General features: G+C 40.1%; 2 protein-coding genes across 3 annotated transcripts in view; one reads left to right on the forward strand and one right to left on the reverse strand.

The window, feature by feature from the left end:
• Nucleotides 1-2,641: 2,641 nt before the first annotated feature.
• CHRM5 (cholinergic receptor muscarinic 5) overlaps nucleotides 2,642-27,855 on the reverse strand; it is a 90,134-nt gene continuing 64,920 nt past the window's right edge. For both annotated transcript variants that reach the window (XM_079126360.1, XM_079126361.1), the window contains exon 2: nucleotides 2,642-7,137. In XM_079126360.1, coding sequence (XP_078982486.1) covers nucleotides 5,453-7,051 — 1,599 coding nt within the window. In that variant the 5' untranslated portion in view covers nucleotides 7,052-7,137 and the 3' untranslated portion in view covers nucleotides 2,642-5,452. The remainder of the gene's footprint in view (nucleotides 7,138-27,855) is intronic.
• Nucleotides 16,323-27,855, forward strand: part of AVEN (apoptosis and caspase activation inhibitor) — a 204,578-nt gene continuing 193,045 nt past the window's right edge. Inside the window, exon 1 of the mRNA XM_079126365.1 lies at nucleotides 16,323-16,715. Coding sequence (XP_078982491.1) covers nucleotides 16,470-16,715 — 246 coding nt within the window. The 5' untranslated portion in view covers nucleotides 16,323-16,469. The remainder of the gene's footprint in view (nucleotides 16,716-27,855) is intronic.

Here is a 27,855-nt window from a genome sequence, read left to right on the forward strand (position 1 = left end):
AAGTTGCTAACCCTGGCCTTGATCTTGTGATCCTTTGCCTGGGATTAGAGGTATGAGCCACGGTGCCTGGCTGGTATTATTTTTTGAGTTAAACACTTTATTTTTTATGACTTTCCTGAATAGGCTGTACCTTCTGTGTACCAACAGACCTGTCAAAGGACTTTCCATCCATGGCAGTCTACTGTATGCTTCTGTAGGGGGACTAGGCTAAGTTTGTATAGCATGATCAATAGCTTCTTGGATTTTGATCAAGAGTGACTGGACTGTGTCTGTCTTTGGATACATGGAGAACTACTAAGAATAAGCACCTGTTCCCTAGCTTGTGATACTGTGGTTAACAGAGTTGAATGTGGACCAGTCTTTGTTGAAGGTGAGGGGCCATTCCTTTACGAGGACCCCAGTACAGATGCATTCATACAAGTAACCTTCTCCAAAAAAATCACCACCAAAGACTGGAAAAAAATGACACTCTTTGGACAACTACTCTTGGGGGAGCATAAGGGCATCCTTTGGGGAATCTAGTAGTAGGAGATTTGTTTCAAGAGTCATGTAAAATAAGAAATTAGGACTTTGGGCAGATAGATTGCCATGCTGACATAGATAAGTGAGGGTGATGGTCAAGTGCAATGAGCAAAACCAGGCTTGGCTTTCTTTGTCCAAGTATAGGTTACAGACACATTTAAGGTTGTACCCCCTCCCCCACAAACATCAACATGTATATTAATTAATGAATTATGAGGGGAAATGAGGGAACGTGCAATTTGGGGAGGATAATGCTGTGTCCTTTTTGAATTTAATGTGAAAGTATAACTGAATCAGTCTCTTTCCTGTTATACCTCGTTGTCTCCAGGGTTGTTCAACTTGTTCTACTTCTTGTTCTCATAGCTCTGAGTAACAGCAGATGCTCCAACAAGCTGCAAACTATGTCTCTTTCTCTAGGACCCACATCTTTAGCTTGATGGAGAGCATGTGGTACCCAACAAAGGGTCTCTTCATAGAAGTACCCATGCCCATGTATGCACAGCTTTTTAAGTTGAGAGATGGGTGTTTTGGAAGTAGCTGTCACCATGTAGGAGTCAACTTTTTGTTTTTCATAGTTGAAAATCAGTAAATATTTTCTTGAACTTTGGAAACCGAAATAAAAGTATATGCAGAATATTTTTATCATGGATGCAATGCCTAAAAATGGCTAAAAGTTTGTTAAAGTAAAAAAGAAACAAAAATTGGAAAAATCAGAGACTGAAAAAAATTGTTACCTATAGGGAAGATAAAAATGGGATGGAAGAAGTAGAAGATGCAGTGACACTTCTTTGAGTGTATCTTTTTGTATACTTTGTAAACATACAAATATTTTACTTATAAAACAAAATTAAATCAAAAAGTATGGGGGGAAACTGTAAAGTTTGATACTACAAAAATTGAATTTAGGTACTCTTAAAAAACAACCATGTTATGAAAGACAAAGCTGAGGACCTCTTCCAGATCTAAACCTGACCTAACTACTAAATGCAATCTGTGGTCTTGAATTAGATCCTTAACTGGAAAAGACATTCTTAAAGTAAAAATTATTTGGGTAACTGGTAAACTTTGAGTATGGACTATAAATTACGTAATAGCAAAGTCAAAGTTCCTGATTTTCATATTTGTATTGTGGAATAACTTTTCTTTCTTTTTCCTCCCCTTCTTCTTTTTCTTTTTCTTTTTTTCTTCTGTAGTACTGGCAATTAAACCCAGGGCCTTACTCAGGCTTGGCAAGCACTCTACGGCAGAGCTACATCATCAGCCCTTTAAAAATTTTATTTTGAGACAGGGTTTTCTTAGTTGTCCAGGCTAGCCTCAGATTTGTGATCCTCCTGCCTCAGCCTTCTGAATAGTTGGGATTACAGGTGTGTGCCACTGCACCTGGTCTGTAAAATAATCTTGTTCTTAAGAAATTTAGAGGTAAAATGGACACGATGTCTGCAACTTACTCTCAAATGGTTGAGAAAAAAAAAAGTGTGTAAATATGTACACACACAGAGAAATACACACACAAATGTGGAAAAATGTTAAGTGCATAATGTAGGTGAGGGATGTAGGAATTATTTGTACTATTTTTGCAGCTTTTTTGCAAGTTCAAAATTATTTCAAAAAAGTTTTTTTTTTTAAAAATGTGTTTCTGTTGTCTTCACTGACACTTCTATTTTTCTTCTCCCTCCCACTCTCAACCTGGGCTTTTGAAAAAGCCCAGAGTTCATATAATCTTGAACTTTATTGGTAAAGTGACATGAGGGAGGTGGAAATTAGTATTATTTATAATGGGAATGAAATGACTGAACAGGAAACATGGCTGTTCCGTTTGGTATAGTCTCTACCTGATAAAGGGCTGTGCTGCAAGGTCTGCCTCACTTCCCTTGTGGAGGGACAGGAAGCGTTTTAGTTACAGACCTCTTGTCATCACTATTTAATCCTAATTTGGTCATTGGTAACTTGGAGGAAAGAACTGGGAATCACAACAGGTAGCAAGAGAGGCACACATCCATATTGTACTTTCATACACCTTCCTTTCTATAAAGTCCACGCCATATGAAGGTGTCGACCCTAACATGGATGAATCTAATGTGCTAACCTGAGACTATTCTCTTAAACACTTTGCATTGAATCACTGTGTGGTTACATGTCTTTAATATCCAGAAGAGTACTAGTACAATACAAATGTTTTGCTGTAATTGCAGTATTTACAGAAGACAACTGGATATTCCAATTCAGAGGTTTAGGTACAGATTTCACAATTACAAAGAGCCAATATCATCTCAAAGGACACTCACCAAAGGAGCAAAGCAGAGGCCAGGAATATTGACAACATGCTTTGTTTAACCAAAAGTTGTACAGAAAACAAAGATTCCATGACAAGCCATCAAATTCATAGCCAAAGAGAAACAAATCACATTGTTAGCAACAAAACAGCATCCAATGGATGGTCAGAGCTATAGGCATAGCTTGGGAGACCATAGGCAGAGCTTGGGAGACCAAGGGCATAGAAGGCCTAAGATTGAAATCAGCTCAAACCCCATTCAAATACCCACTCAGTCCCTTTTGTTTACAGTTGGATCTGTTCATTCTGGGGGACTCCACAAGTGCCTACTTGAGAGAAATCTAGTTTTCCTTAGTAGTTTGGGGCATTTTTTGTCTATGTCAAGGGGCATGGATATTCTGCAAAACTGGTGACCTTCCAAAGTCAGGGTAAAGAATACTGCACCCCTTCCCTGACCCTGTTCTGCATTTTTTTGTTTGTTTGTTTGAATTGGCTTATCTATTATGAACAATGAGTGCCCAATATGAGCTTAAACTGCTATTCCCATGGGGTGATTTTCATTTTTGTCAGGAGCCAAATCTTAAATGGAAAGAATCAACTGTTTATCTAGAGCTGGTGGAGCAGGATTGCTTATGAAGTCTCACCCTGTTGGTATCATGTAGGCCTGGGAGCCTCTGTTCTGAAGAACTGAGCCAATTAGTTAACATTCTCTACTGAATTCTTGGCAGGTGTTAACCTGCCCTTCACAAAGGATCAGCAGCTGTAGTGCTTCCAAGATGTTTCATCCCAGTGTCAAGTCCCTGCAGGGCTGAAAGAGAGGCCTGGGTGGACCAGCCTTGTCCTGCATGAGAGTCTCCCACCCTGAAGCCGCCTTGGCACGTCACCTAGAGGATTACTCTTCAGGGGTAGATGAAAGCTCTCCTTGTACTCAGATATATAACTAACTCCCAGGACAAGTAAGGGAGCTCTTTCTCCCATTTCCTTCGCAAATAAAGCTGAAAAAAAGCTGTCCTATGTTAAGTCAAATGAAGTCTGGAGATTCTCACAGCAGCAGATACAGTCAGCCAGTTAAAGATTGGGCTTCTGACAGGAGTGTCTCATCTCTGAACTCTTCGTGTACTGTCATACTGATTTCTTTGTGGATTTTTCATTAATTTTATGATCTATTTTGTAATTTCAATTTTTTGTACATTGGTTTATTTTCAGAAGCATCAAAGAAGCATCTTGGATTCAGTTTTTTTTTATAGACACTTAGAGATTTCAGTTAAATTGGTTTTTAATGATCCCAATCTTCTAATGTGTGAAACTTCTGTTTTTATGCATTACTATGACCTGTTTTTAAAGAGGAAGCTTTCACTTTTTTGTTTTGTTTTGCTGCTGGGACTCAACCCGAGGCAAGTGCTCTACCACAGAGCAACACCCTTTAGCTGAAAATTTTGTTTTTAAGTTGGCTCCACTGGACCTAAACTGGGCTTTTCTGGGCTTCTCATTTTTGACTGAATTTGTCAAGGAATGAATAAATAAATAATTTCTACATCCCTGTTTGAAGGACCTATGGAAAAAGAAAGCTTGTTTCTTCTGTTTGCCCTAAATAGCACTTGTGCCTGGGGGCAGCATACTGACCTGCCTGTGCCTGGGTGTGAATTGGGAGTCTGGATCAGAGAAATTGGGGACTTTCCAAAGGGCTCTTAGAGAAATTCAAAAGCCCAGAGTGAAAGCAAATGTTTTTCCATTTTACCTCAGTTTTGCTTTGTGAACAAATTAGAAAACAAGCTCTCTGAAAACAGTATAAAAGAACCATGATTAAATATCATGGAGAAGATCTTTACCAGTGAAGGGCTGTCACACTACTAGTCCTCCTACGAACATAGTACAAGTAAATGGCTTCAAATGGGTACAAAATAGAATATACGATATATATTTTCGGTTTTATCTAAAAAAAATCTCACTAGTAAAAATAAAAATAATGACTGTAGAGGCTAAATTATCTTCATTAACAGAATAGGTGCCCCTCTAAAGCACTGGGTATTCCCAGGTCTCAATATCTATCTGGACCTGGATCCCAAGAGATGGATGGTTCTGTGGAGATCAGCATGGTTTCCATGAGTACAGGAATGGGCATGGTCAAGACAGGGAAGAGCAAGACCTTCATTCAGATGTAGGGGCAGGAAAACATACCACAGTACAGATCACATAATAGCTGCATAATAAATACTGATCGGTTTATAACGAAGACATTCTTAGAAGTCAGTTGAATATCACTCTTGTTAATAGAGAATATTGGCATTCTCCTGATCCTCACTGGTACAAGACAACTTCATAGACACATACTGCACAAAACTCTATGACAGGTTTCACAGGGGAGGGCTTCCATCTGGTCCCTGTTGTTTCCCACAGAAAGTGAGACAAATGTTTCGTAGGTCATTGTTTCTTGTGACCTGGGTGTGCTTCCAGTGAAAGGTCACGGGTCTGTCTATATCATTGGTAAACTCCAGTGGTGACAGGCAAGAATCTTTTAGTGTGGCAGCAATTACCTCCTGTAAACCCTTTCTTTTGACAATTTAGAAAAGTATTCAGGGACTCAAAAATGACAGATGACATTTTTAAAATATGCAAACAAGATATGGTCATTATTCTTTTGAGGGAGCTGTGAACTCTTCAGGGTAGTTTGCTGTTCCCCTGCCAGTACAATTTCTCTTCCAGTTTTTTCTTTTTCCATCGGCAGAAGAGCAGTGTCTTAAAGGTCTTCCTGAAGGTTCTGTTGCAGAGGGCGTAGCAGATGGGGTTGATGGTGCTATTGACATAGCACAACCAATAGCCCAAGTGCCACAGAGTGACAGGGACACACTTGTCACAGAAGGTGGACACGAGGACCATGATGTTATATGGGGTCCATGTGATAATGAAGGCCAGGAGAATGGCACTCAAGGTCTGGGCTGCTTTCCTCTCTTTGACCAGGACCATTCTCTTTCGTTTGGTCATTTGATGACTTAGGTTGGAATCAAGGCCTTTTGTTGAAGGGTCCTTGGACATTGGGAAGGAACAGGGCATGATTTTCACCTTGCGACAGCCATTGTTGGCCTCTTGGGTCCCATCAGCTTTTACCACCAATCGGAACTTATAGGCCACACATTTTTGACTCTTGAGTTTATTAGCAGTTGCTGGAGACAGGAAGTATTTTGGGGTGTCATAGTTATTTTTTTCAGTTTGAGCTTTCACAAAAGTTTCCTTGGTTTCTCCAGCACTGAATTCTTCCTTTGGACTTTCCTTCTCCTGACTCTTGTAGCCCACTTGGAAGACAGGGTCAGTGGTGGGCTTCTCCTCATCCTCTGAGGAGGGATAGCTGCTGCAGGTAGTAAGCTGCTCAGCTTTGGTCCAGTCAGTGCTGGGGTCATTGGCTTGGGATGGCTTTCCAGTGGTGGAGGTGCTCCTGCGGGAGGACGACCAGGAGGCCTGGTTCCTTTCCCTCTGTGCCAGAGTAGGTTGAGGGCAGGTAAAGCAGGATCTGAGCAGAGCCCTGTGAGCTGGCTTTCTCTTGGCAGCTTCAGCCACAGAGTCAGAGCCCTGGAGGTCAGCCAGGTCCTTGGTTCGTTTCTCTGTTTCCCGGTAGATTCGGCAGTAGAGGATAGTCATGACAGAAACAGGGATGTAGAAGGCAGCAATGGCAGTGCCAAAAGTGATGGTAGGCTCCGAGAGGAACTGAATCTGGCACTCATCTGGTGGTACTGTCCGCTTCCCAACCAAGTACTGCCAGCAGAGAATGGCTGGGGCCCAGAGGATGAAAGAGATCAGCCAGGCCAAGCCAATCATGATGCCAGCCCTCTTTGGGGTACGCTTGGCCCGATATGTTAGGGGTCTTGTAATGGAAAAGTACCGGTCAAAACTGATCACCAGAAGGTTCATGACAGAAGCATTACTGGCCACGTAGTCCAGTGCAAGCCACAGGTCACAAGCCAGACTCCCAAGAGCCCAGCGTCCCATGAGGATGTAGGTGGTATAGAGGTTCATGGAGAAGACCCCAATGATGAGATCTGCACAGGCTAGACTTAGCAGGTAGTAATTGTTAACTGTCTTGAGCTGACTGTTAATTTTGAAGGAGATGATGACCAAGACGTTGCCCACGATGGTCACTAGGCTGACCACAGCAGTCACAGCTGCAATGGTAACAACTTCCCACAGTCTATGGCGTTCCAAAGGCTGGTGATTTACCAGGGTGCTGTTAACTGTGCTCACATTGTAGTATGATTCACCTTCCATCCTGGTACAAGAATTTGCATTGGGATTAAGTCTTAGGTTCTACCTAGATTTCTTTCTGTTCTATCTCACCTCTTCTTGGCCAGTATCTGGAAGAGAGAGAAACAAATTAGCTCCACTCACTAGCATGACTCTTTGCCAACCATTGTTTATCTTTTCTAAGAGAATATCAAATGTGGTTGCACACACCTTCAGAGAAAGATGATGAAATCTCTAAACTTTTGGTATCATTATTATAAAGGCATTACCATCTTGCATTTTATGATCACAATGCCTAAGTGGTCTCCTTGTGTGCGGACCTGCTGCCCTCTTGTGGCAATTTTTTGATAAAGGACTGAGAAGACTTTGGAGAAGGAAAAGGAGAGAACTGATTATTTGGGATCAAAAAGGAATGTTAAATGACCTTAGATTGCAATGACCTCATACTACAAAACTGCTTTTTTGAGCTCTTAGTGATAAGTTCCTAGATGGTGATGAACTGGAGAAAAAGACAAACTATCTATTCTATAGTTCCAATCTTAATTATTGGAGGTTACTGAGGCACTGTTGTGAGTCAAAAATGGAACTGCAACATTTCTCCCTGCCTGAATGCACAGATTCCACATATAGACCTGATTTACAGCCTAAGGTCTTTGAAATTTGCCCACTCCTGAAGATAATGACCCTTCTTCTATTCTTGACTATTTCTAATGTCGAAAATTGTTTTATCTTTTTTTTTTCCTGATTACATAGTAATACACTCCTCATAAAAGAGTTCAGCCTATGTAAAAATGTAAATGTACAAAAGAAGTCTCCTCTAATTTCACCTTGCTGTTGGGTAATCAGTGCAATCAGTTTACTGTATATTTTGGCAGCTTCCCCCCTATGCATATACCAATACATATTTAGAGGTGCATTTTTAATGTTTACACCCTAAATTTTGTTTGTCATCACAGAGAGTGTCTGAATCCATACATCTAGAGTTATCTTTTTTCATTTCAACAACTGCACATTATTCTATTTAATGGGTGTATTGAATCAATTCCCTATTGACAATTTAAAATTTAAAATTAAAGGAAAAATTTCCCTTTGTGGATCAAAAGTCTATGTACATAGCTGAGCATATTGGCATGTGCCTGAAACCTCAGCAACTCAGGAGACTGAAGCAGGAGGATCCCAAGTTCAAGGGTAGCCTCAGTAACAGCGAGATGGGTCTCAAAATGAAAATAAATCTATGCACATGATAAAGATTTTGATGAGTTCTAAAGGGTAAAAGGTAGAGGATATGTCTGTCCCCAATCCTGATCTCCAACCTCCCAGCTTCCCTTTCCCAGAGTTGACTACTATTTATCTTTCCTTTTAGAGATGTTCCGTGATATATAACAAGTGCTGCTTTAATTACAGAATTCCAAGCCCTTTGGCATGATGATGGTGATGGGAGGAATATCCTTCAGATGACCCTCAGTGCATGCCTTGTGAGTAGCACCTGCTCTGCCAACTGGCCAGTCTAGCTGTAACAGACATAAAGATGACAAATTTGTGAAGGGCTATAGATTTTCTTGGCTTTAAAAAAGTGTGTTCAACTGTAATTTTGAATGTTTCCCTAATATCTCAAATTTGATAAGGAATTGAATTGATACTATCTTGTAATATCAAGAACCAGATTCTCCCAATCATCTGATCTTGTACCTTTTACCATGACCCAAACACACATGCACACAGTCCAGTTTACCTATGAATGTTCCTTTTACCAGTTCCTTTACATTCCTGCTGTTACCACCCTGGTCCAGCCTCCTGCTGCCTTACACCTATAACTGCTTGGTTTTATCAACATCACAAGCAAGTCCCAAGAATGCTGGGTCACTAGGTAGAGACTTCCTAGCACCTGAAAGGGCTAAATAAAGTTACTATACACACTAAAATTTTGTAGGTAAATGCCATTGCAGGCTGTTTTCCAGTTGCAAGAGCTAAGTTGGCTAGTGAGAGAAAGAGCTTATAGAAGTTCCTTTCTTCTTCATTCTTTTCTTCTGTTCTTCCTTTCTCCAATAAATACCTAATGAATGTCTACTACGTGACAGATTCAAATGCTGGTGATGTCATGGAATAAGACAAGACCCTGCATTGAGACACAATTTGGGAATATAAACAGGTAAATAACAGGGGACAGCATGCCACTGGGCACATGTGACCCAGGTGTGTGTGTTGGGGGGTAGAGGCAGGAACTCCCTGAGTGAGAGATCTAAGAGTCTAGGTTGAGACTCAGAAGAATGAAGGGCCATTAGCTAGGCCAAAGGTGAATAAGGGGTGAGGGTGGGAGAAAGAAGGCCTCAGCCCCAATGAGAAGAGCTTGTTCATAAGCCTGAATGTGAAAGAGGAGGAATGGAAAAAAACAGCATAACCAGAGCTTGCAAAGTGAGGATTGAAACTGGAGAGGTAGCAGGGACAGGACAGTCAGGCCTGGCTTGAGAGAAAAGCTCAGTGTCTACCAGCTGTTTCCAGACCTCACCTCTATTTAGATCTATCGCATGTTGGGGAACATGAGTCTGCAGAGAAGTGGTAAAATGATCTGACTGCTTGCTGAATTTTTCTTATCAATTCTTCAAAATAGAAATAAATAATTTTGGGGGAGGATTTATTTTTTCTAATTAAATTTATTAGAAGGTAGTGAGCAATTTATGGAAGAGTCTGGGAATTCTGAATATGCACATACTCCTGTGAATGTGTATGTGTAACTTCTTCTAATTAATTTTATTAGAAGGTAATGGGTATGCCTTCTTTCTCTGTTTTCCCATAAAAAAAAAAAAAAAAAAGAAGAAGAAAACTTGACTATGGAATGCATCTAAGAGAACTATAGTTCTGTAAATTTGAATCTATCTAATGTGATGGTTCATTTTATATGTCAATTTGTCTAGCTGCCGGACCCAGTTGTTTGATTAGATCAATCTAGATGTTATGAAAGCACTTTTCAGATATGATTAACACTGAAATCAGTAGAATTTGAGTAAAGCAGAAGTGGATCCACAATGTGGATGGAATTCACCCAATCACTTCAAGGCCTTAAGGGAAAAGACTGAGGCTTCCAGAAGAGGAAGGATTTCTGCTTCCAGACTGAGAACTCAAGAGGACAACATCAATGCCTGCTGGGTTTCTAGCCTGCTTACTGGCTTCAGAAATGCCAGGCCCTGCTAACGTGAGCATGTGAACTAGTCCCTGCCCCTCCCCATCCTCCACTGGTCAGTTTGGGGATGAGGTTTAATTCCTATAAAATGCAGGGTTGATCTAGTAAGCAGATCTCATCATAGGCTGCTCAGTAAAACCACTCAGGAGCTTTTGAAAAGTATTAATGTCTGGGCCTTATTCCAGGCCTGTTTACTCAGGATCTATTGGGAGAGACTTGGGTATCATTTCACTTTGAATTTCCTTAGGTAATTCTCATGTGCAGTCAAAGGGGAAAACCAGTGATGCCCCAGGTGAAGTTATTAGAGGGCAACACTGGCATCACCTGGGAGCTCTTTAATCCTTACAGCTATAATCAGTGCTTCTCAAAATGTAATGTGTGTATAAATTACCTGGTGGAACTTGTTAAGTTGCAGAAGGATGGGGCTTGCAATTCAGTTTTGAAAAGCCCCGAGTACTCTTGATGCTGTGATCCCCTGAATTACAAGGCTAATAATAATTTCTCAACTTCCTAGAAAAGGGGAACCATAGCTCACAAAGGTGCTGTTAAACTGGAATTTTCTAAAGGAAATGCACAATATCCCCTTCTGAATCCCCTTCTGTCTTCCAAAGTCATTTTTTTCTTTCTATTTGATATTAATAAACCTTTCCAACTTTGCTTACCTGTATTCTTTTCATTTTTGGGAGGAGAATGATTTTTTTTTTTCTGGTTCCTCGATTTCTGGGCCTAAACAGAAAGTGAAATGCCTTTCACAAAGGCATTTGGGACTGAGGTGGGCTCTGATTTCTGAATCAGAAGGACTGATTTCATTACTTGGATCATTTGGTTGAGTGTGAAAACTAAGTTTCAAGCACAAGAGTTTTCCACGAGGTATTTTTCTTTCTTTCTTTCTTCCTTCCTTCCTCCCTGCCTCTCTCCCTCCTTCCTCCCTTCCTTCCCCTCCCTTCCCTTTTCTTCCCCCACCCCCAGACTTTTTTTTTTGTATGGGGACTGAACCCAGGGGCGGTTATCCCCAGCCCCTTTTATATTTTATTTTGAGGCAGGGTCTCACTAAGTTACTTGGGGACTTCCTAAATTGCTGAGGCTGGTCTTGAACTTGCAATCCTCCTGCCTCAGCGCCTCGAGTTGCTGGGATTACAGGTGTACATTCCCATCCTGACTTTCATCATACATTTCTTGAATCATTAAAAAAATTTACTTTTTGAGTAAAAGACTGTGTTTATGGAGAGGTAACTTTTACTTTTGTGATGGGGAAGTTTCAGAAGCAAATGAAATGCAAGTGGGTATCTAGGTGTGGGATCCTGACTCTGACTTGGTTACTCTAGCAGTGAAAGTTCTTACTTTTCACCCACTGTCCAGGGAATGTTTATTTCTAGGGTGACAGCATTAGCAGAGAGAGATAATCATCCCAGGTTTATTTTCCACCACAGAACAGAAGAATCTCAGGACAATAAAAACCTCTGAGTTCCCAATCTTAGCAGTTTGTGTCTTTGTTCTTTGTTGTCAATAAATTACAATAGAAGCAAAACAACATAAAAACCAAAAGGGAAACACTGTGTCCTAAATGAACTCCTTTCCTTGGGGAGTGGCCTTGACTTCTAAGGCTTTGCATAAAGTGAACTTAGGCCTTGATTTTCTGAAATCCCTTTTCTCTGAGAAGCTTTATGCCTCAACCTGTCCTCGCTGTGTTTGTTTCTAGTGACCTGCAGTGAAAAACTTTGTGTGTATAGTCCATTGATATTGGGCCATCAACACAACCAGTTCATGGTGTTATCACGAAGAGTATTGATGAGCTGCTCTTCCTTTACAAGAACAAATCCAGAGCATGTAGATTTAAAACATATGGTTACAATGGGTTAGATATCAGAAAGGATTTCCAATGAGGAAAGTATAAGAAAGGGATGTTCTGGACTTGCTGTTTTTGTTAACTATTTTATTTACTTTTAAATTTATTCTATTGTTTTGATACTAGGGATGGAACTCAGGGGCACTTTACCACTGAGCTATATCCCCAGCCATTTTTATTTCTGATTTTGAGATAGCTGCTGAAGGCCTTGCTAAATTGCTGAGGCTGGCCTCAAACTTGCGATCCTCCTATCTCAACCTCTGAAATTGCTAGGGTTAGAGATGTGTGCTACCACACCAGGCTTGGTGACTATTTTTTTTTTGGAGGGTGCATGGTACCAGGGATTGAATTTAGGAGCACTCTGTTACTGAGCCACATTCTCAGCCCTACTTTGTATTTTATTTAGAGACACAGTCTCACTGAGTGGCTTAGCGTCTCCCTTTTTGCCGAGGCTGGCTTTGAACTTAAGATCCTCCTGACTCGGCCTCCCCAGCATCTGGGATTACAGATGTGTGCCATGGTACTGGGCTGCTTGGTGACTATTTTACAGTAAGATATTTCTAACTCCTTTTGGTTGGTAGAGTAGAAGTGCTGTCCATAGATATGGCAATCAGGAGAAAATAGATATTAGAAATTAGACAATTAGGCAATTAGGAGAAATTAGATATTTCTCAATATCTCTGAAGAGATAGTATCTGGAGCAAGATTATGACATTCTTTTAAAAAGAATTCTCTGCCTTCACCACTGTACTAGATGCTGTAGAGCATATGAAAGAGATACATGATAGACCTCAAACAGAAGGAGTTAGTATTTTTCAGTTCTAAGGAGGAGAATCTAGGAATAATGTTGACCTTGTAGATCAATTGATATGACAAAGAGGTCTGTTACTAAGGACATTAAATGATTGCATTGTTAGTGTAGGACAGGAAAACAGATGAGATTGTTTTACACAAAGGCAAACTAGAGCCATTTAATGCATATCCTGTGTCCCCAGGCCTTAGGCTGACTGCAGAGGTGGGAGGTAGGGAGGTCTGGGAGGGTGGGGGGTGTACCCCTCTGTTGGAAGCAGTCTTGTTATCCAAGATTATAATATTCATTTTAAATATTATCATTTTCTTTATGTGTCTTGTCATGAAGTCTGGAAGTAGAGCCACAACAGATTTATAGGTGAATCCAAATGTCCAGAAGCCTTTTGCTATTCCCCAAGTCTTCCTGACAGAGTGAAGGATAAGGACTATTTATCTTTGAATTCCAAGAATGGCATGTTGCTCTACAAGTAACAAGAAGAAAATGTTTCAAGGAGGATGGAATATCAAGTGTATCATATGAGGCTGATAAATCAAGTTAAGATCAGGACTGGAAACCTGAGGTTGGATTTAGTTACATGAGATCATCATGAATCTTGATACACTGTTTTGGTGAAATGGCAAAGCCTCCTGGAGACTAAAGAGTAGATGGGAGAACTGATAACTCTTTTGATGAGTTTTGTTACAATGGGAGTAGAGAAATGGAGTGAAAACCGGATTAGGATGCAGAGCTGAGTTATTTTACAAAGAAAAAGGTGGAAATAACACATGCTAAAGGGAATTGTCCTTCAGAAGGTTAAAAACTGGCATGTTGGAGAGAGTAGGGAGAGTTGCTGGAGAGATTTCCCTGAGTTGGAGAGCAGGGACAGGACCTGGTGGGGGTAATAAAGGCATTGTTTGTTTTCTAGTGATATTACGAAGATTAAATGAATTTGTGTATGTAGAATAGTGTCAGGTGCAAAATAAATGTTAAATTAATAAATGTTAGCTACCACTCTCCACAAGTCTGTTAAACAGGCATAGTAATACCTTTTCATAGTGTTACTGAATCTTCAACTGACTGCTAAATAAAAGTATCAAGCACATTCACTGTGCTTTAATGGAATTGGCTTAATATGAAAGCCAATGGTCTTTTAATCTCATAATTTTGGGAACTTCTTGAAGTTTATTGTATAGCCATAATTTTTGCTTCTCAGGGGACATCTGGCAATGTCTGGAGGCATTTTTGGTTATTGTAACTGAGAGCAGAAGGGTTGACACTGGTATCTAGTGGGGAGAGACCAGGGATGCTGCTAATCATTCCCACACAGAATAAGCCACCACAAAAATTGTATGCAGCTCTAAATGTGCCAAGGTCATGATTTGCACAAATATTTGATGAGATTAATATGTAGATCTTTGTTTTGGTGGAAGTTTCAGCCAGTGGTATGCTGATAAATTTCACTTTCTTCCATGTCCATTTTGGTATGTTTATCTCCCTCAAGTCATGTAAAAATCAATTACCAATGTGATGTTATTACGTGATGGGCCTTTGAGAGGCTGTTAGGTCATGAGGGTGGGACCTTCATGAATGGGATTAGTGTCCTTACAAAAGAAATCCCAGAGAGCTAGCTGTCAAGTCCAAGATGAAGGCACTCACAGACTTTTGGTGAAGGCCTGCCTTCTTGTCCATAAGCAGTTGCATCCTCACATGGTGGAAGAGAGAAGGTAGGTAGCGCTTGTCTGCTTGTGAAATTAAGACAGCCAATGGCACTCAGGATCAAGATAGTCATCACTATTCTGAGCTCTCAAATTCAATAGTTCCTCCCCTTGAGCACAGAAAATGGGAAAATTGTTTTGGTTTTGGGGTGTGAAGGATGAAGGATTGAACCCAGGGCCTCACACATACTAAGCAAGTGCTTTGCCATTGACCTCACAGCTACTAGCAGTGTGATCTTTAGTTACTTAACATCTGTGTTTTAGATCCCTATCTATAAAATGAGAATAACAACAGTTTACTCATAGGGCTGCTGTGAGGTTCAAACAAAGGAACATACGGAGAGTACTTAGAACAGTGGTGCATATTAAGTGTTTAAATGTTACTTTTTCTTCTTCTGCAGCACAAGGGATCAAACCTAGGCTCTGTGCCTGCTAGATAGTGCTCTTCTACTCAGCTACACCACCCTTTTTATTGTATTTTTGAAACAGGCTCTTCCTAAGTTGCCTGGGCTGGCCGCAACCCCCTGAATATTACAGGTGTGTGCTATTGCCCACTGCCAAGAGTTCACTGTTTTTAAGTCGTTTCTCTCAAATTTACAGTCGTTCAGGAGTTCCCTCAGCCAGGAAAGCTCCCCTGCTCCCACCCACTTATCAAAAAGTCCAAGTCCTTTATCCAACAGACTTTAGCCTAGTTCCCATGAAGGCTTGGGCATACTTCTTTGGCCCTTGACCTTGAATCTCTCATGGCACTCAGCACACTGCAGTGCAATAATCGGTTCATAGGATTATTTTCCTTGTGGGAATGAGCTACTCAGGATAGGGTCTATGGCTTTTTTAAGAATTTGGGACAAAGCATGATGTCTGTGCAGAGCAGATGATTAGAAGCAAAGAACACTGTTAACTGTGTGTGGATTTAAGAAAGGGCCATAAAAGACTGGCAGGAGAAAAAACACTTCTTTTGTTAGGCTGACGTTTTAGCCCTTGTTTTCATTATTTTTCACGTGGTTTCCATAGTACAAAGTTAAAAATGGCTCCCGTGAATCTGTGTAACCAGCTGTTCTCTTTTTCTCTTTGCTGGGCACTGCTCAGTTAGAATGCCAGTTCTATCACTATCTAGCTGTTATCACTATAGGCAAATGTTTACCTTCTCTTTGTTAAGGCATCTGAAAAATAAGGGCTAGGTAGTACCTGCCTCCCAGTATAGCTCACACTGAGCACAAGGGCACTCATAATCATGAGAATTGAGTGTTCATGTGCTCAGTTAGTGTGAGCTCTACGTGGTCATTTCTATAAAAATTCTCTTGACAACCTCCCGGCCCCTTCTATCCTCTACCATATCGCACTGCACTGCTTCCTGCTCCCAGTTGCTGCAGTCCACACTTTCACCTGGGTCACCCACCCGTTTGCTACCGGGTTCAGAAGGGTTTCTGAACCGACTTCGGTATAATTTTAAAATAACATTCATCCTTGAAAATTAGATTAAATAGAGGTAACTCAATGGAAATCCAACACAGTTAACCAACACTTTGGTATATACTTGGTTAGAGTTTCTTATGCAAACACGTTAATTTTTGAATTTTTTTTCTTTTACAAAAATGGGGTCTATTATACAAACGCTTTACGGCGTCTTTTCACTTACTACGTCCCCCAACCCCGAGTCTCTGTGGCCTTGAGGTGGCCCCTGTCCCCCAGGGCAGCTCCCACTGACTCCTCAGCTTCCGCGCGGCGGTGCTCCCGCCCCACCTGCCGGGACCCCGGGCCGCCCCGCCCCCCCGGCCCCGCACCCCGCGTCTCGCCACCGCCGCCGGGGGCCTGTCGCTCGCGGCTGCTCCGTGCGGCCCGTTTCCGGTAGGGCCAGGGCGTCTCCGCAGCGGCCCAGCTCCGGTGCGCTCAGGTCGGCCGGCGGCGGCCAGATGCAGGCGGAGCGAGGAGCTCGGGGCGGCCGCGGGCGGCGGCCCGGGCGTGATCGGCCTGGCGGGGATCGTGACCGCGAACGGGCCGGAGCCGCATCCTCGGTGGCGAGAGGCGGCGGTGGGGACGGAGGCGGCCGCCGGGGTCGCGGCCGGGGTTTCCGCGGAGGCCGCGGCAGCCGAGGAGGAGGCGCCCCGCGAGGCGGCCGCCGGGAGCCGGGAGGCCGCGGCGCCGGGCTCAGCGTGCCGGTAAGAGGCGACGGCTGGTGGGATTCGGCAGCACGCCACCTGGGTTGGTGGGGCCCGGGCCGAGTCGGGAGCGCGGGCGAGCGTGCGGGTGCGCGAGCCGGCAGCGGGGCGCCTGCGCGGGACGCAAGGGAGGCCGTGGCGCGCGGGCGTGCACGTGGCGGCCCTCGGTTCCCCTCTCCGCGGAGCGCGGCGTGGTGGGCTTCCACCCTGGCCCCGGGCCTGGGCCCTGGAGTTCGAGACCCAGGGCGGAGGCTGTGCGTCGGGGCTGCTGGTCTACGGGCGCGTCGAGTCCCTTGCTGTCACTTGCTTAATCCCCGCAGGCGGGGCGTGGCCAGGACTTGGTCTGTAGGCGCCGGGACCCCGGCTGCCTTGTCACCAGGGCACTCCTGGGTTGGGCAGGCGAGGAGTGTGTGGTTTGTTCCCTCCCTGTCCAGTGCCTGGCACTCAGCGGGCGCATGATTAAAAAAAAAAAAAAAAAAAGTCGAATGAAAGAATGCCCCCAATAGACATTTGGGGGTGAGGTCAGATGTCCCTTTTTAAAAATAAGCATAGTCCTGTTAAACACCTATCTGTAATCAGGGGTCACTTGCCTTGTTTTTTTGAATTTTCAGTGTGTGAATGTTCCAGCAGTCAGGTCTGAGTTTTGATATGATCAATGTTAAATTCATAGAGGGAAATTTCTCAGATTGGAGGAGGGAATGATATATACATGAGCAAATTATATCTCAGCTACCGTAGTTAGAATACTGTCTTTTTATGAGCTGTTCTGTTACTTTAATATTTGTAGTGCAAAATTGTGTTTGTATTTTTGAATTCTTATGCACATAGATTAAAAAATTCTTTTTTTGTTTTTGGGTGCTGGGGATCGAACCCAGGGCCTTATGCTTACAAGGCAAGCACTCTACCGACTGAGCTATCTCCCCAGCCCCTAAAAATTCTTTAAAAAAAAATTTATTCAGGCTAAATTTCCTATTACTGAAATTTGCACTTTCTCCCCAATACCCCCACTCCCAGGGACACAACCCAGGGCCCTGCCACATGCTGTACACTGAGCTCTCCCCCTCACCTCAGCTCTATATTTGCAATATCTTAAGGGCAAAGTAGGTAAGATATTTCTAAAGATAGTAGTTGTATACAGACATATAGAGTTGGAAAATTATAAAACTTAAATTTAAGTGTAAAAACTTTAACCTCTTAGGATTAAAGCAGGTAACAAACAAAACCTGTGAGGTAATGAAAAAAAATTTAGGGTCAGCTTACCTGCCAGTTTGAGGAAGGAAATGACAGAAACTAACACCAGCCTAATGCCCACTATTAATCACATTTTGTCCTTATAACAACTATTTTATACCGTACATGTGTATATATAATACAAACATAATATATACATGTAATCTGCATTTTTATGGGTTAACTGATTTGCCTCAGCTTTCATAGGCAATGGGAGAGCTGGGATTTAATCAAGCCCTTGAATCTACTCTTCTCTTTTACATTGTTGTGAACCCCTTGCACATTTACTGAGGACAAAGTACTGTAGATGCATCTGGGCTGTAAGGATCAGGCTTTGGTAGTAATTGTACCTTTGATACTAACTACAGTGTCTGGAACAAGGCATTTATTGATAAATGTGTTTTATTTATTGGGTTCAGTGAGTGAAGGTTCTGCCTTACTCATCGCTGTTGAACTGTATTAAGTAAAACGATGATAAATCATTTAGAAAAGCAATGATAGGACTATTTTTATGTTAATATTGTAACCCATTCTGTTAAAATTTTAGGCTCTTTTCCCTTGTCAGAGTGGTCTTAAAAATTCCATCTTATGCTTCCTTTTAGAATTTTCTCATGTTGTGGTGTGTTGATTAGATGCATCAGTGTATATCTATGCTCAGTACAGTGCCTGGGACATAAAGATAGCTGCAGTTGCCACCATTGTTGCCACATCATCCTGTTTTCAGCTACACTGGATGAAGGGATGTGGGAAAGGTTATTCCTTCATATTGTTTTGGATTGGTGACCTCTAGGTCCCTTACACTTTTCAGATTGATATTTAATCTTTCTAAGAGTACCGTTCTTGGAGCTTAAAGATTAAAGGGCATAAGATTGATCTTCCTGATGCCTCTTTATTCTTGTGTCCCATAGTGTATTTGTAGCTAAAGAGGGATTAGTCAAAATGATCTGAAAAAAAGCAAATCAGATAGAGGTCTAGCCAGCTGCAGAACTCAATACTGTTTATATCCTTTGTTTTCTATGTTGGTTAACTACATGGAATAGAAAACAAAACAGAACAAAACAAAACAACTTTTAGATATGTAATGCTCCAAGGTAACTTAGTTGAGAACTAAGTTGAGTATTGTTAGTCGCTTGCTCTTGAATCATTCCCTCTGTAGATGATATGAGTCTTAAGCTTACTGATTTTGGGTGAGCTTGTCAAAAGATTACTATCTATCTTCATAGAATACTCCCTAGAAACATGATATTGTATTTGATGCAATCATTACCTTAAAAAAGAACCAAGGATTTGTTTAGTATTACATTTATATTTTAAAATGTATTTATTTTTAATTGACACAGATTTATGGGCTACAGGGTGACATTTCAATAACATGTATGCAGTGTGTAATGATCAAATCAGTAATTGACAAATCAGTCACCTTCAGACATACATCATCTCTTTGTTTTGGGAACTGTTAAAAGACTCATCTGGCTATTTGGAAATATTCAATTAATAGATGACAACCATAGTTATCCTACTGTGTTATAGAACATTAGAAGTTATTCCTCAACTGGCTATTTGGAAATATTCAATTAATTCTTTCCATTTTTTTTTTTTGTGTCTTCTTCAATTTATTTTATCGGTGTTGTAAAATTTTCAGTGTAAAGATCATTCACTTTTTTGGTTCAATTTTTTTCCTCTGTATTTTATTTTTGTTTTTGTTGCTACTGTAATTAGGTTTGCTTTTTTTGTCTTCTTTCTTAGTAGTTTTATTATTGGTGTATAAAAATGCTACTGATTTTTGTAGGTTAATTTTGCATTTTGCAGCCTTACTGAATTTATCAGTTCTAACAGGTTTTTTTTTTTTTTGTTTGTTTTTGTTTTTTTTTTTTTGGTGGTATAAAAGATATAATCTACAAACAGGGATAATTTAACTTTCTCCTTTTCTTTTTGGATGTTCTTTATTTTTCTTGTGATCTTGCTCTGGATGAGACTTTCAGTACTGTAAGTGAATACGAGTGGTAAAAGAGGACATTCTTGTCTTGTTCCTAATATTTACCGTTTTGTTGAGCTGTGAGCAGAGAAGAAATCAAGGGATATTAACAGTTTTTGTTTGTCTTTCTCCCTCTCTCCCTCTCTCTCTCTCTCTCTTTCTTTTTTGCTTACTTGCAGTGGGGATTGGACCCAGTATTTCACATTGCTAGGCAAGTGCTCTACCACTCAGTTACAACCTCAACCCTTATTTATTTATTTGTGGTGCTGGGGAATTGAACCCAGGGATTCATGCATGCTAGGCAAGCACTTTACTGCTGATCTATATCCCCAGCCCTATCCAGCTGCACCATCCTGCCATTTTGCTTGAAGACAAGGTTTTGCTAAGTCACCTAAGCTGACCTTCAACTTGTGATCCTCCTGCCTCAGCCTCCTGAGAGCTGGGATTACAGTTGTATGCTTCTCTACCCAGTTTTGAATTTTTATTTTCTTTTTTCCTCTCAGTAGTATAATAGGTATTCACAGTTACCAAGCCATTGGTATGAGATGAGAAAACTGGAGCACAATTAAATAATTCAAAGTTTAGGAGAGGTTGAATAACTCATCTACTGTCATTCAACCAGCAATTTGCTGAGTCTGGATTCAACCCAGGATTTTTGACTCTAGGTCCTGTTCTTTCAATTTCTACTCTAAGATGCTTCTGGCATGACTTTGGGATTTGATTTTTTTTTTTTTTTTTTCCAGTACTGGGGATTGAACCCAGGGACTCTTTACCACTGAGCCATATCCTTAACCCTTTTTTATTTTTCATTTTGAGACAGGGTCTTGCCAAATTGCTTGGGGCCTTGCTAATTTGCTGAGGCTGGTCTTTAACTTGTAACCCTCCTGTCTCAGCCTCCTGAGCCTCTGGGATTACAGATATGTGCCACCACATAGGGCTATGGCTTTAAGATTTGACAAAGTGGCTTAGGGAGGACTTTTGAGTGATTTTTTTTTTTTCATACACCTTTTATTTTTCTTTCTTATGATTCTATATGGTTATAAGGTTTTAAGTTAATACTGCTACCACATTAAGTTTTTTGGTACCACATTATGTAATTGGATGTTCTTAGCAGATCTTTCCTTTCTTGCACCATGTTTAGATGGTAGCTGTTTGTATTCACTTTTTTTCTCTCTGAGACATGATCTCACTATGTTACCCAGGCTGGACTTGAACTCCTGGACTCAAGTGATCTTCCTGCTTCAGTCTATTGAGTAGCTAGAGCTACATGGTCGCATGTATCACCACACATGGTTATATTGAACCCAGAATGTTTTACCACATCCCCAGTTCTTTTATTTTTTATTTTGATTCAGGGTTTCACTAAGTTGCCTAGGCTGGCCTTGAACTTTCAATCCTCCCGCCTCAGTCTCTTGAGTCCCTAGGATTTTAGGTGTGCACCTCTGTGCTTGGCTTATATTCACTTTTTAGTTACTTACAGCCAATAAAAGAAAAAAAAAAAAAAAACAGCTGTTTACAGTGCCTGAGAACAGTAGAAGTTTGGAGGCATTTCTTTTTCTTGCCAAACTTTTTTGCTTTATGAATTATAATATAAACCTCTTGCCTGAGTAGAATCAATTCAAGATGCCTTTGACATTTCCATGTCACTCAGTAAAAGGGAGTTCTTTGAGCCTTGAAGAATAAACGATGTCAAATCAGATACTGGCAGTTTTCTGAAGCACTTGTACCTTCACTGTTGCTAAAAGGAGTGACCTGCATCATGTTGGCCAGCTGGAGATTGAGAGCTTATGAACTCAAGTGACAGCCTTTAGACTGTATTTCCCACTTTTCCAGAAAGCCTGAAGCAGATTTGGTTTGAAACTGAACGTGCTTTAACTGTCCCAACAGAAAACTGCTGTAGACTTGCTCTTGGTAACCCATGGACTTGGCTTTATCCCTGTGGCTGCAAGCCGTTGCTGAGATACTGTTGGAGCATCCTTATTTTTGTTAACTTGTCCTATTGTGAGGTGTGCTTTTCTCACTAATATTTGACTTACATATTAACATTGTATACACAGACAACTGATTCTTGAACTATTTTGCTTGTATTCTGCTGAAACAGTTTTAAAGAAACCATGTATGATGTATTTTTAAGTTTATATGTAACATTTTAAGAAAATCAATGGTTCAGATAGTGTCAAAACAAAATTTCCAGCATATTGTATATATTGACATTTTAAAATTTATAATTTTGGGGAGTGCCAGGGATTGAACTCAGGGGCACTTGATCACTGAGCCACATCCCCAGCCGTATTTTGTATTTTATTTAGACACAGGGACTCACTGAGTTGCTTAGTGCCTTCCTTTTTGCTGAGGCTGGCTTTGAACTCTTGATCTTCCTTTCTCTGTCTCCTGAGCTGCTGGGATTACAGGTGTGTGCCACTGTTACTGGCATATTGACATTTTAAATAGAACTATTTTTATAAGTGGATGGATTCTAAATACCATGGTAATTTGATATTTGCCTTTATCCATTTAAGAATCATAATTGGGCTAGGCATGGTGACGCATGTATGTAATCTCAGTGCTTTGGGAGGCTGAGGCAGGAGGATTGTGAGTTAAGCCAGCTTCAGCAATTTAGTGAGGCCCTAATCAACTTAGTGAGACCCTGTTTCTAAATAAAATATAAAAAGGGGGCTGGGGATGTGGTTCAGTGGTTAAGTGCCACTGTTACCAAAAAAAAAAAAAACATAATTGGGATTACAGAAATGTTACCAAAAATTCATCTCTATTTGAATGATCATGGCTGTGATTCCTCCATTTTTGCATTTAGCTATACCAAGTTACTGTTGCTGAGAGTCTTTGTTAATGGGTGTGTCTTCTGTGATTCATACAGTTACCATATCTAGATATGTATGATCTCTGGTGTGAAATAGTTGCAATTTGGGGAAATTAAACATATTAAGCTTGTTCATTCTTGAAGTCTGATGCAGTGTGAATTTCATTTACATGGTGGATTTGGAATCCAGTGTTCTTTTGTCAATTAAGAATTCATATCCTAGTGAGCAGAACTCATGATATTGAGGACAAGGATATTTTACCACCATTTTTTCCATTTACTGCAAGACTGGTAATAAAATTATATGTCTTTGTTTAATTGTCGGTCTGCTTAAGAATAGTTTTGTACTATTAGAAGGCTTAATTCCTGTTATAGTTTACAAACTTCAAGTCTTTCCAAGGAAGTTAGGATTTTTCCGGAAGCAAAGCTTGATGAAAAAAAATGAGGAGTATTCTAAAGACGAAGCTTGGCTTCCCATTTTCTCTTACTCTTTTTAACCTCCTTCCCATGTATTATGTTTTATTGCGCTTTTCTTTTTTTAAGGTGGCAGTACTGTGATTATGTACAGTTCCCAAATTTTAATGCACTTATTCCCCCGTCTTCTTATGGTCAGTCGAGGGAATCATTGAATTATCAGATGGTCAGAAGATGTTATTTTACAAGCACATACTTTACATACATTGAAAGGAAAAATTAGACAGATGAGTTGGTTTGCTTTTCATTTTTACAATATTCAAGTAGAAAAAGTGGAGGATTATTTGATAGAGTTGGTGGTATTGGAGGTGAGAATTAAGGTTTAGCCTCAGCTGTTTTCTGTTTGGTGTCTTGGGTGATGGGGGTGTGTGGGAGGTGCTTTTGAAGCCTGAGGACCAGTGTGCAGAAGGAGCTCTCTGAAAGCTTAGGAATTGGAGTTTATTATAGACAAACAGCAATTATTATTTCAAAGTAGTAGATAACAAATTTATAGACAAATGAGTATCGAGGTGTAACCGCTTAATGACATACTAAGTATTAAGCTTTTTGTCCATCTCCCTTTCTTTCTCTTCCTTTTTTTTCCCAACCTGTCTTTCCTTCAGAGGAAAGTAATTTTTGTTTTAATGTCTGATAGGTTAGAATCCTACCTTCCAGCTAAGGTAGTTGCTAATTTTAGAATCTTAGAAGAGTTACTAAAGCTTTTGGAATCCCAGTTTACTCACCAGCAAAAGGTGATGAAGGGTGTCTTATACAGTTGTAAAGACTGAATTAGATGAATGCAGTAAAAGTAGTTATTATATTTGTAGTCACTTACATTCTGCTGTCTTTCCTCATGTAGGGTTTTCTCTTACACTGTGTAGGTAAGATGCAAAAGTACACACTAATACATACACATGAGTGAACATGTATGGAATATTTAGACTTTTATTACTTATTGAATCAGATATATCATTTTTCATTTAAAGTTTCCTTAAGTGCCTCAAAACATTATGTCTTCCAGCCTTTGCTGAAGGGATTTCTCTGTGGGTTGGGTATACTTTCAGTGCTCCCATAGGAAATTTACAACTCTACCTTACCTTCACTTCCTGCTTGTGTAGAGCCTTGAGGGTAGCCAGAGGAGAGATAGGGTCTTCTCACATTTTTCCTCACCATGACTACAGTCTTGTACATGTGCATGGCCTTCTAGATTCATTGGAATATGTCAAAGCTCTCCAAAGCCCCGTTGAATATCTTCTTCCCCAACTTCTTCCTCTAAGTTTTTTTTTTTTTTTTTTTTTTTTTTTTTTTTTTTTTTTTTTTAAATCTCATTAGAGTCCCTCTTGATATCACAGCCTTAGGCCACTGTGATTTTAAAACTTTGCTGCTGATTGTTTTTGAAAAAATTCCTGGTGATAGGACTGTTTAAATCAGTGTGCTCAGAGGCTGGGGGAATAAAGACCTGAGAGTTTTTCTCAGAGCTGCCAAAGAGTACAAATAGTGACAGCTTTCTGGGGATGAGCTTTTAGCAAGCTCTTCTGCTCTCTCCAGTGGGTTCAAAGTTGCTGATGTTCATGCTCACCATAGTTGTGAGATTGCTGGTTTTCATAGCTACTGCAGAACTGGTTAGAGTGGGATGGGGATGAAACAAGTTGCTGTTCTTACTGATATTAATCTATTTTTCTTGAAGAAGTGCTCTTTGGCTTGTTATAAGTCTGTGCTTGCTTTCCAGAGTTTGAAAAAGTTGATTTTGAAGAAGTTGATTTTGATGAGCATTGTCAGTGTTCTTTGTGGGAGAGTGAATTTCCAGAGATTTTTATTCTATTGTTTTGGAAGTGCTTCTGTTCTATATTTTGAATTAGCCATCACCACTCTTGGACATTTCTAATTATTAGAAACTTATCCCTTTTTGTTTGGGACGAATTGTATCATCCCTTAGTTCTATTATGTAGACCAGAATTCTAGTCTTGGGAACAACAGAGATTTTTTTTTTTTTTTTAAATATTATTGCACCAAAACACATAATTTAAGATTAACAAAAGGTCCCAGGGTACTTTTCAGTGTATAATATAAAGACTTTTCCCTCTCAAATTGTTGATAAGATTGTATCAAATGCAAAAACTAGTGATGTAGTTATTTAATCAACTGTGATTGTCATTTCATGAACTCTTCATTCCTTTGCAGATTCTGGCACCTGTTTATAAAATATATATACATATTATATATATATAATATGTATATAAACACACACATTTATATGTATATATTTTTTAAAACTGCATCCTGGGTGATATCTACTTGTATGTTATTGTCCTGATCTCTGGTTTCTTCAATTCCAAATTTGTCTCAAGTCTGACCTCTCTTAGAGTGTCACCCTTTGCTATGAAAATTAAGGGTTTATGCTTGTGATTCCAGTGATTCAGGAGAATGAGGCAGGAGGATCACAAGTTCAAGGCCACCCTGGGTGACTTAGTGCAGCCCTGTATCACAATAAAATTTAAAAAGGGCTGGAGATGTAGCATAGTGGTAGTGTATCCTTGTGTTCAATTCCCAGTACTGGGTGAAAAAATCTGTTTCCTTTCCTTCCCTTTATATCAGAGTTTGGAAGTCATAGCCTAAGATTAAAAGTTATATCTGAGCTAAAAGTTTCATCTTTTCTGCTGTTAAATAACAGAAAAATATCAAGAAGAAAATAGAAATTACTATTAATATCATCACCCAGAAATAATCACTGTTCACATTTTTTTTTTTTGCCGTACTGGGGATTGAACTCAGGGCCTTGTGATTGCGAGGCAAGCACTCTACCAGCTGAGCTATCTCCCCAGCCCACTGTTACATTTTGATGTACATTTTTGCCTTATAAAACTGGAAAGATGTCATGAGAATGAAACTAAAAAAAGACAGTACTGTATTGATGTGACAATTATGACATATATATATATGTATGCATTTAAAACTTTGAAAGGATATAGGGATACTTAACAATATATGTTTGGAGTGAGAAAAATAGATTATTTCCCTTTATTCAGATTTTTTTTTTTTTTTTTTTTTTTGTGGTTGTGTATTGCCAGAAACATGGTCTTTCTTGAAAAAAGATTCTACAAATATACTGTGATTTTAAAATAGGGAAGACAGGCAAGACAATGCACACAAAGACTGTAGGGATTATCCCTGGGTGGTGGGTTTCTGTGGTGTCCAACTTTGTAGAGGTACAGAGGGGAGGATGGTCACTTGAGCTTGGCCTCTCCCCCTTCTCTCCTCTCTCTCTCTCCCTCCCCCCCCCTCTCCCCCCCCTCCCCCCCCTCCCTCCCTTCCTTCATGCTCACACCCCCCTGAACTTTAAAGATTAAGTGGTAGGCATGATAATGTCCCTTTGCCCCTAAACAGGTGGGTGTGTATTCCTGAAAGCAAGGAAATCTCATAACCATAGCACAGTGATCAAAACCAGGAAATTAACATTGTTACAATACGGTCATCTAACCTCATAGAGCTTTCACTAGTTGATACGATAATGTCCTTTATTAGGTTCTGAATCTTGAGGCAATGATACAGAAGCAGGGATATTAGAGTACCTTCGCTGTGGCAGTTAGCACACATCTAACTCATCTGTTAGGTTACTTTTAAGTTTGCAGCTGCCTTCTTCTTGCCTGTTTCTAATTCAGCCTGGTTCTCTAGACTTCTTGTCAATCTTATGAGCCACCAGAAATTCTTTTAATAAATTCCTTTTCTGGAGAATCACAAGTGCTGGGACAGGAGTTCCCTGTGTTTCTCCTTTGCTTGCAAAGCAATAAAACATTTTCCTTTTTCTAAAACAAACAAACAAAAAAAAACACAAAAAAAACAGAAAACAAAAAACGAACAACAACAACAAAACCCTTTTCTGCCTCAATTAGTCAGAATTGGTTTCTATAATTTGCAATCTAGTGTATTCCTTTTTCCCCATAATTTTCATACTTCAAAAATCTTGTCTTCACAAGCTTAGCTCAGATGCCACCTTTCTTTGTGAAGCTTCTAGTTTTCCTCAGTAATTTTGTACTTTGTAAATAAAGCACTTATTTTCATTCTGCATTTTATTACAGTTTATCATTTACTTGTATGTCTCCTCCATTAAATATTAGCTACTTGAAAGCCTGTACATGATATAGCATTGCTAGTTTTTGGAAAGAGTTTGGTAAATGTTTGTTGAATGAGAGAGCATTTGGAAGGTACTTTACAAGGTGAGTGGTGAAGCTAGCTTAGTGTCATTTTTGGAGTTCAGGGAGGGAAGTCCTTATGTTTCATTTGCATTTGTTATATTATTTAAAATACACTTTTGGTGATTGAAGTCTCAGTAACTAAAATAACTCTTACTCTCCCAAGGGCCAGATATATACAAGAGCTTTAAATTGCATTGGATTTTATATTTAGATTTAATATTCATAATTTATATGTAAAAAGCCTAAGTCTTAATAGTCTTAATAGTTTCTTAACAATGCAAATAACAGTTCTTTAAAACACCTGAGAATAAAACAAATGATAGTATCTAGAGGTTTTATAGGTATAGAATCCCATCTAATTATTTTGTTCTCTTATTGGTTTTAAACAAATTTGTTTTATTTATCATGCAAGTTTAATTCTTATTTTGACTATATTTTGGATTCCTTACTTTTTTGGGGGGGGGTCAATCA

Source organism: Sciurus vulgaris (assembly GCF_902686455.1).
Source record: "Sciurus vulgaris genome assembly, chromosome: 2".
In the NCBI taxonomy this organism is placed as follows: domain Eukaryota; kingdom Metazoa; phylum Chordata; class Mammalia; order Rodentia; family Sciuridae; genus Sciurus; species Sciurus vulgaris.